This window comes from Perognathus longimembris, chromosome 3, assembly GCF_023159225.1.
Source record: "Perognathus longimembris pacificus isolate PPM17 chromosome 3, ASM2315922v1, whole genome shotgun sequence".
Classification (NCBI taxonomy): domain Eukaryota; kingdom Metazoa; phylum Chordata; class Mammalia; order Rodentia; family Heteromyidae; genus Perognathus; species Perognathus longimembris.
Window position 1 is genome coordinate 123,098,931 of NC_063163.1, and position 9,892 is coordinate 123,108,822.

Sequence of the window (9,892 nt, forward strand, 5' to 3'; positions counted from 1 at the left end):
AAAAAAATTCCCAAGTGATATTGATCTTAAAGGGTTTCTCAAATAAGAGAAACAAGGCCTGCTCCATACCACTTACATAAATATACCACTTACATAAATAAATTAGAGACAGAGTGTTCAAAGAGAACTCCTAACACTATTACAGAATAGAAGAATGCCTTTATGAACTCAAGGTTGGAAAAAGTGTCTTAAAGAAGAAATTAAAAGCCAGATGTAGTGACATACATTGATAATCCCAGAAAATAGTAAAGTAAAATATGAGGATCATGAATTTAAGGACAGCCCAGTTTCCAGGCCATCCTGCACAACATAGTGAGATGGTGTTAAAAAACAAAGACTGGGGCTACAGCACTTATAAAGCAAGAAGCCCAGAGTTCAATCACCATTACTGAAAAAACAAGAGACAAGCCTGGGGCCATGGCCAACCAAGTGCGTGTTATAGAAATTTCTGCTATATTTAACTAATTTCAATATAATGATGACATTTTTTAAAATTTCAGTGAATATTATTTTATATGGTCATAGGCATAGAAGCATGGTGCCTCTGTGTTCTTACCCTAGGAGTGTGGTCCTTTGTTCTCACTGTATGTGAATGCCTAGAATCCTGTATAATTTATCATGTCCTGGTGTAACTTCCACATGTAAAACATGTGCCATTTGTCTCTCTGAGCTTGGCTTACCTCACTTAGCATTACTTGTTCTAAGTCTATCCGTTTCCCTACAAAGGGCATAATACTCATCCTAGTGACTGTGAAATTCCATGTATACAGGTCTTCTTTGTGTTTGTTGTTGGTCCTGGGGCTTGTACTCTGGGCCTAGGTGCTGTCCCTGAGCTTCTTTGGTTCAAGGTTAGTGCTCTGCCACTTGAGCAACACACTTCCTGGCTTTTCTTTTTTTTTTTTTTTTGGCCAGTCCTGGGCCTTGGACTCAGGGCCTGAGCACTGTCCCTGGCTTCTTCCCGCTCAAGGCTAGCACTCTGCCACTTGGGCCACAGCGCTGCTTCTGGCTGTTTTCTGTATATGTGGTGCTGGGGAATCGAACCTAGGGCCTCGTGTATCCGAGGCAGGCACTCTCGCCACTAGGCTATATCCCCAGCCCACTTCCTGGCTTTTCTGAATTATTGGAGTTAAGGGTCTCAAGGCCTTTCCTGGCTGGGCTGGCTTCATACTGTGACCCTCAGATCTCAGCCTCCTGAGTAGCTAGGATGACAGACATGAGCCCCCAGCACCTGGCTGTGTACAGGAACATTTTTTTTTTAATTCTCTCATCTATTGTAGGGCATCTGGGCTGTTTCATTAACTTGGCTATTGTGACTAGTTCTACAATGAACATGGATGTGTAAGTGCCATTATGGTATCCTGGCTTGTGATGTTCTGGCCTATGTAACTGGTATGAGATGGAATCTTGGAGTTGTTTTGATTTGCATTTCTTTTATGGCCTGGGATATTGAACATTTTCATATATATGCATATATATATATACATATACATATATTACCATTCAACTTTTTTTTTAATTAAAAGGCAAAATAAGGGGCTGGGGATATAGCCTAGTGGCAAGAGTGCCTGCCTCGGATGCACGAGGCCCTAGGTTCGATTCCAGCACCACATATACAGAAAACGGCCAGAAGTGGCGCTGTGGCTCAAGTGGCAGAGTGCTAGCCTTGAGCGGGAAGAAGCCAGGGACAGTGCTCAGGCCCTGAGTCCAAGGCCCAGGACTGGCCAAAAAAAAAAAAAAGGCAAAATAAGCTGGGCTTCAGTGGTTCATACCTGTAATTCTAGCTGCAAGTAGCTAGAGGCTGAAATCTCAGGATCACAGTCCAAACAAGCCGGAGCAGGAAAATCCATGAGACTCTTATTTCCAATTAATTACCAAGAAGTCAGAAATGGCACTGTGGATCAACTGGTAGCCTTGAGCAAAAAAGTTCAGGGACTGCCCAGGTCCTGAGTTCAAGCCCCTGGACCAGCATACAAAAAAAGAAGTAAGTAATACAAGATGTGGTTTATATATTTATACACATTGGAATATTACACAGCCATAAAGACAAATGAAATTGTCATTTTCAGGAAAATAGATGCTTCTCATGTTCTCCCTGCTGCCTGTATTTATAATCTTACATAGCCCATGAGGGATACTGTAGCCATCCAAATGGCCTGTAGGGAAGAAAAGTTCCTCACCCCAGTAGAGAAGAGATGCAAACTAAAGGCATAGACAAGTTGTACAGTAAAACAATAGACTTGAAGGAGGTCAATATTTATGGATACATATGTATAGGTACATGTATGCATCACACTGATAAAACAAAGCCAGGCATAGCTAAAATTTACTAGGGTCTTTTTTTTCTAAGAATTATAATTAAATCTTTAGGAACAACTTAGTGGTAGTTTTTCTTTAATGTACAAAACTGAAAAACTGGTCCAACAGTGAACCAAAGTGATCTATCTTCCATTAACAAAATAGTGATAAAGGGAATCTGGCTCAGAGGGAGAGGGTTTCCTCCTAGGAGTGCCACTCCACATGGAGGTCCCAGGGATTGAACCCTGCCACCTAGTTAGCACACCCAACCTCCTGTTTCATTTAACCAAAAGTCAACCTCTGTTTTTAACCACTCTAATCAAATCTAGAGGCTGAAAGTTAAGGGAAAATATTAAACAAAGAAAGCTGATTGGAGAGACAAGGGTGAACAAACTCACTGGATATTATGTTGAAAATGAACTATACAACTTGTGCATGGGCATGGGAGGGAAAAACTGGGAGAAAGGGAAGGAGAGACATATAGGAAAGAAATATACTTGTTACCTGACTTTTGTAACTGTAACCCCTCTGCATATCTCCTCTATAATAATAAAAATTAAAATTTAAAAGGCTGAAATAGCAACTTAAAATCAAACATATTTGAAGAATGGGAACATTTTATAGTTATTCTGAGGGAAAAAGTCACTAGGATTATGTTTTAGTGGTGAACTTATATACCTAACCAAACATAGAAACTAAATCAAAGAACTGTGATTTAAATCTGACAATGTAATTCATGCTGAGAATATTGTTTTGTCTGTCTTTCCCCACCACTTCTTCAGAAACTAGTAGGATATTAGGAGTAGAGGAATGTGTTATCCTTGAGTTGGCTCAAATGGTATAGTGTTTGTCTAGCATTGGACAGGTACGGAGTCAAAACATTGCCAAAAATTTTAATGATGCTGTAGAAACTTGAACAACTAAGTAACTTTTATCATATAACTCACAGCAACTACAAGGCCAATAAATGGAAGATACTTTTTAATATACATAAAATATTTACAAAAATTTATCAATGTAGAACTACAATCAAAATGTCATTAAATCAATAATGAACAGTCTAGATTACAATTAAATAAAATCAAAAGAAAATAATTTATTTGAAAATTAATATTCACATTTCTAAAAAGCCATTCCTCTTATTTTCAACTTAACCACTTAGTAAAATCAAACCAAACCAAACCAAATTCAGCAAAAGTAAAGTATGAAAATAATAAGGGCTGGGAATATGGCATCATGTTAGAGTGCTTGCCTAGTATGCATGAAGCCGTGGGATTGATTCCTCAGTACCACATACACAGAAAAAGCTACAAGTGGCATGGTGGCTCAAGTGGTAGAGTGCTAGCCTTGAGCAAAGGAAGCTCAGGGACAGTGCCCAGGCCCTGAGTTCAAGCCTCAGGACTGACCAAAAAAAAAAAAAAAAAAAAAAAATATATATATATATATATATGATGATGAACAAAAAGGAAAACAAAAATATACCAAAGTTGACATAAATAATAAAACTGAAATCAGATGCCTTTAAGGAAAAATAAATGGGAATTGATGAATAAGAAATTAAATTTTTAGCACTGGACAAGGAAATATATGAGACCAGAATGTCTTGCATAGCTTAAAAAGTGTTAAATATGCTGGGCATGGTAGCTCACAACTGTAATCCTAGCTATTTGGCATGTGGAGATAAGATTGTAGTCTTTCACAAGAAGTTATCAAGACCCTGTCTCTTTGAGAATCAACTTCCAATGGTATATGTGCCTGTAATGCCTGCTACTTCAGGAGGCAGAGGAAGGAGGGTCTCAGACTCACGTCCCCCAGAACAAAAGCTTTAAGACCCTATCTAAAAACTAAAGCAAAGCAGACAGGAGTCATGGCTCAACTGGTATAACCTAGAAAGGATGATACTGGGACTCAAACTTCACTATCACCACTAAAAATAAAATGAAAAAATACTTTAAAAAAAACAACAGCATGTCTGAGACAGAGCAAGAAGGAAGATATGACATTGTCCAACAAGAAATGTACTCTTTATCTGACTTATGCAACTGTAACCACATTGTACATCACATTTATAATAACGATTTAAAAATTCTTAAAAATTTTTTTCAAGGGCTAGAGTTGTAAGCTCAAGTAGCAGAGTACCTGCTTAGCAAATGCAAGGTTCCTAGTTCAATCACCAATACTGCAAATAATAATAACAAACAAGTCTTTTTCCCCCAGAATTTCTTATTTTCCTGCTCTGCCATATTCACAATTTAATTCTACCTTATGAGTCCAGGAATCACCAATTATCACTCAAAATATAGAAACAAAAAAGTTTTCGCCTGTCAATTGCTGTTTTAAACTTCAATGCTTTTTTATCTCAAAGTGAAAGAAAGTAATGAATCAGAAACATGAGGCCCACAAGCTCTGTGCCTGCCTCTTCTTTCTCTCAGTGCCTCAGACACAAGTCAGCTTCCTCCTGTGCATTCTCCATCAGCTTTACCACTTGAGCTAAGTACGCCAATCCTTTTCTTGCTAATTAGCGGTGTCTCTCAGATTTGCCTGCCTAAGCCAGCCACTATCATTGATCCCCGGATCTCAGCCTCTTGAGTATCTAGGATTATAGGTGCAAGACTGGCACACAGTTATGCTTTAAAAAATTCACTTCTGGAAAAACAGAATTACCAGGTTTCAAGTTAGGTCTCTTATGGACTTCCCTTTTTTTTATTCCTCCAGTTGGGCTTCAGAAAGGTCTAAAGAACAGCAGCTTCCCTTTCTGCTATATTGTCCACTTCTAATTCTGTCCCTTCACAGTATGTGGTACTAATCAAAATAATCTTGTACATTGATTTGTGGACCTACTTATTGGGTTGAATAAATTAATCTGGGGATTGGGGTGGTATAGCTCAGTGGTAGACCAGTTGCTTAGCAAGCTCAAAAGTATAGTTCAATTCTGAGGAAAATAGATTAAGTTTTCTGTTTACTCACTTCTCCCAGCATATTACATCCTGGCTAGCCTTGTTACAGCTAGTACAGGACCCTCAGGGGACAGGACAAGCCTATCCCAGCCAGCTAGATAGCTAGCGCACCCCCAAACTCACTCATCTCACCATAGAATGCAAATGGCCTAAAGAAAAAGTTAATACATTGCCTAAAAAATGACATCTGCCTTCCTCCTCCTCCTTATTTGAAAATAGTGTTAGAAAGACACATCTTAACATTTTGGTTACATAACTTCAATATAGTTGTGAACAAGTATGGGACAACACATTTTAAATACATCAGCGGCTAGAAAGGTCATGTATTTCTCTGACTACACTGACCTATTTGGTGAAAAGTGCCTCATCTGTATTACAGGTGAGGGTACAGAATGGAGGAGGGAAACTGAAGGAGAGCCCAAACGCAGCAGCATTCCTCAGTACCTCTCTTGGAGGGAGGGATGCTGTGGGAGACCAGGTCTGGATAGTCTCAGCAGCCCCTAGCTCTGAGGGACAAGAAAGTGCTCCATGGGGGAAAGTTACCAAAGTCATTACAAAATCTGGGAAGAAGCATGGTGACCTTAGTAACCACCAAGGGATCAGCAGCTTCCTGGGGCTCCAACAGGAGGAGCTCTCCCATGCATGGCCAGCGGGTTCCCAGAGCAGCCAGTGCTATGGACCCATGGCCAGCCTCAGTGAGCTCCTACAGAGGCAGTCCCTTGGCTTAGGGGCCAGAGGCCAGGCAGCATCTGGAAGCCATGGCAGGGGGCTGTGGCCCGGGACTCAAGGAAACAGGTTTGACCATTAACACTCCAGGCCCGGGCAGAGAGGCAAGCTCTGGGTCTATAGTTGGGCTCACTTTGCCCAAACGCCTTTTGGCTGGACCCTTAGGCCCTGTGATCCCTGGAGATCAGGGAAAGATGGGGCTAAGGATGGCAGAGGGGCTCGGCCACGCTTCTGGGAGAGGTGGGCGGACCCTCTGGAAGCTGACACTCTGCCAGTCACCTGGCGCACCTGGCTTTTGCAACAGCTTCCAGTGTCTGTGGCCAGAGGCAAAGTGGGATGCGGCGTCCAGCCTAGGGGAAGATGCCTGTGTCCCAGAGAAGCTTTTTTGGAGACATGGACATCCCTCCTAGGCATCACCTGTGGCCTGGGGGTTAGCGCTGGCCCGAAGGTCAGCAACGGCCCTGTGGGCTCCCTGTGGTCCACCAGGGCCCGGTCTTTCCCATGTTTCCACCGCTTGTACCGCTCTGGCTGCAGGATGCGCACAGAGGCGTCCATGGAGAAGCTGACCCTGGCCTCCCCACAGCTGCACTGTGAGGCTGCTTTGCCATAGTCGATCCACCGCAGAGTGGCGAAGTTGATGGCCTCGGCCGAGTTGAAGCCGTGGTTGAAGCCCACGTGGTACCCGTAGGGAAAGGTGACCATGAACTCCCCGGCCTCCTGGGTCATGCGGCCGAAGGGGATGCCTTTCTCCCGGAGCAAGTGGGGCGAGATCAGGGCTAGCTTGTGCCGGAGGAAGGCCTCGCAGCCCTGGACGCTGCGGGGAAAGAGTTCTCAGGCCAGGCACTCCAGGAGCTGCCCCTGTGCGGGGGGGGGGGGGGGGGGGGGCACTGCATACCATGTCTTGGGGGCCCCGAAGTGCATGTAGTTGATGCTGTACAGGTCCATGTCCTCTGTGTGCCAGGCGAAGGTAGACTTCCACATACCAAAGTACAGGTAGGGTGTGTTCACCCTCTCAATCACCACACCACACTCCTGCTCTAGCAGGTCCTGGATGGTCCCCAGGTGGCCCAGGTTCCACTCCTTCGTGCCCTCATCAAATAGGGAGCCACTCACATCTGCGCCATAAATTGGCGGTGAATCATACAGGCGATGCTTCCAGTACTTTCGTTCCAGATCTTCAAAGTTCAGGTGTGGGGGGGTGCGGTATTTGTTGCTGCTGGCCAGCGTTGGTGCTGCTCCACTGTCATGGCCTTCTTCCTCCTATGGTACTGGGTAAAGACACCTGCCCCGCCGGAAACCACATGCTGCAGGGGTGAGGCGATCAGGAGGCGCTAGGAGGAGTGCCTGACCGTCCACTCTTTCGGGGGGATCACCTTGGCCAGCCCGGCCCGATGTGTACCCTGGGATTCCATGTAAGCAATGTATTGATCAAAATCATTGTTAAACTCTTCTTTGGTTGGACGAAAAATCATTATGCTGCAAGTTGGATTATGAGCACAGTTGGTTTTAGACTTCATAATTTTAATTTAATAAGCAGCAGACTCTCAATGTTTAGATGTATTCTAAATAGTTGAGGATACAGGAATATATTTTTCAAAAATGTATTTTTTTTGGTATGAGAATGAGAGATCCACGACCCCCCCCAACCTCAGTGCAAGAAGATAGCAATACTTTCTCTGGATTGTTGCCCAACCAAGAGGAATCCACTCTGGAAAGCCCAGAAACTAATAGTGTCTCACCCTGAGTTTCTATTAGGCTCCTCAAATGGACCCCCCTGGCTGTGTCCTCTTGAAAGCTGCTGAACTATTCAGATCTGTATATGATTCAGAAAAGCAGAATGTATTTTCAGGCAGGGTTTAAAACAAAGCCTAAAAAAGTAATAAAGACTGAAAATTAATGTTTAGAAAATGTTGTGGGGGGGATGGGAATGTGGTTTAGTGATAGAGTGCTTGCCTAGCATGCACAACACCCTGGGTTGATTCCTCAGCTCCATATAAACAAACAAACAAACAAACAAAAAAACAGAAGTGGCACTGTGGCTCAAGTAGTAGAGTGCTAGCCTAGAGCAAAAAGAAGCCAGAGATAGTGCTCAGGCCCTAAGTTCAAGCCCAGGCCTGACCAAAAAAAAAAAAAAGAATAAGTTGTCAGGAAGCTACAAATTAAACACGGTAACAAGATAGAAAAAACTAAAATGCTACATAATTGTCAATATAAACAATGTGCGTGGGCACACATGTGCTATGAACTATCTGCTAACCTGTATGGCTGTGCAGTAAAAGTAACGTTTAAGAATGTTCATAGGGCTGGGGATATAGCCTAGTGGCAAGAGTGCCTGCCTCATATACACGAGGCCCTAGGTTCGATTCCCCAGCACCACATATACAGAAAACGGCCAGAAGCGGCGCTGTGGCTCAAGTGGCAGAGTGCTAGCCTTGAGCGGGAAGAAGCCAGGGACAGTTCTCAGGCCCTAAGTCCAAAGCCCAGGACTGGCCAAAAAAAAAAAAAAAAAAAAAAAGAATGTTCATAACCTTATTCTAGTAATTGAAACTATGAATAACCCAAATGTCTAAGTGGATAAGTTCAATGAAGTATAATCATACAATGCAATGTCATTTAGCAATGATGATATAAACTGTATAATACAATAGGTTTAATGCAGAAAACAGTGAGTAAATGCATAAGATTCATGATAATATCTGTCATATGATTCTATTTACTTAAAGATCAAAAGGGAGATTAAGGAATCTGTTTTCAAACTCAGAGTAGTAGCCACCTTTGGAAAGGTCAAAGGGAGGAGGAGAGGCTGTATGTGGGTGGAGCTGCATACCCAGCAGTGTGGAGAGGTTGTGTAGGTGAGGTCTCACACGCAGCAGTGTGAAGAGACCGCTGTGGGTAGTGTCACACACCCTTAAGTGTGAAGAGAGGTTGTTGTGAGTGGGGTCGTACAATGGTACACACAAAACGGTAGCAAGAGGAAGCAGGAAGATCCACTAGGAGACAACTGCAACTCAAGGGGGCTAGAATGGTGGCTTAGATGAGGGTGGTGGCAGTGGAATGGGATTTAGGGAGGGGGCAAAGGAGCAGGATGTGAAGAGTGAAAGAAAGGAATTTTAAGTAGGTATCTGGGATTTATGACAGTAATGTCCTTTAATACGGGTCAGATTGGCCAAGAATTCCTTATTAAAATTCAGGGTTTTCGTTCTGAATTTACGGAGAAATGGGGCTTTTTTCTACGTTCCTCATTTGCAAGTTTCAAAGACGGGATTAAAATCTTATTTCATCAGTCTTACATCCAAAAGCGAATTTTCATCCAGCACTTGCAGCGCACGTACTATCCCCGAGGTCCACAGATGAATTGGGGCCCTGTCAACCCGCTAACGCCCGAGGAGCCATCTCGAATCCCGCGCTCCCGGCGGTGGGGCCCGCCGCCCCAACTGCCTGGGTCGGGGGCGCCTCTCCCCCTTCCCCCGCCCCCCCACCGAGGCCCGGGCGCCCCGGCCGTCGCCGGCCCGCCCAGTACCTGCTCAGGCTCCTCGGTCCTCTCCGCTGGCCCAGGCGAACCCCGGCGAGCAGCCCGGGACCTCCGTCGCCCGGCGCGACCCGCCCGCTCGCTCCCGCTGGCCCGGGCTCCCGTCCACGCAGCGCCGGGCGAGGGCGTCGGGGAAGGTCGGGGCCGGCCGGGGTCGGGCGGGGGGGGCGGGGAAACACATGAAGTAACGCGCCGCCCAAGGCGTGAAGCGGCCCCCGGGCCGCCTCCGCGGCTCTGATTTCAAACTCCCGCCCCCGGCGGCCGAGGCCCCGCCTGTCGTGACGTCACGACACGCGCCACCGAGGCGTCTTCGCATTGGTTGCTGCCTCTGCACTAGCTCCGTCAAGCCCCCGTGGTTTCCCTTCCGGGTCTTGGGCCGCAGTGC

The 9,892-nt window shown here is 45.0% G+C and overlaps 1 protein-coding gene across 1 annotated transcript; it reads right to left on the bottom strand.

Moving 5' to 3' along the window:
- Nucleotides 1-5,310: 5,310 nt before the first annotated feature.
- On the bottom strand, nucleotides 5,311-9,863 carry Kdm4d (lysine demethylase 4D). Its single transcript, XM_048344085.1, is given in 3 exon segments — nucleotides 5,311-7,204; nucleotides 7,207-7,846; nucleotides 9,499-9,863. Coding segments are annotated over 2 exon segments (1,386 nt in total). The 5' UTR covers nucleotides 7,496-7,846; nucleotides 9,499-9,863; the 3' UTR covers nucleotides 5,311-6,107.
- Between the last annotated feature and the right edge of the window lie 29 nt (nucleotides 9,864-9,892).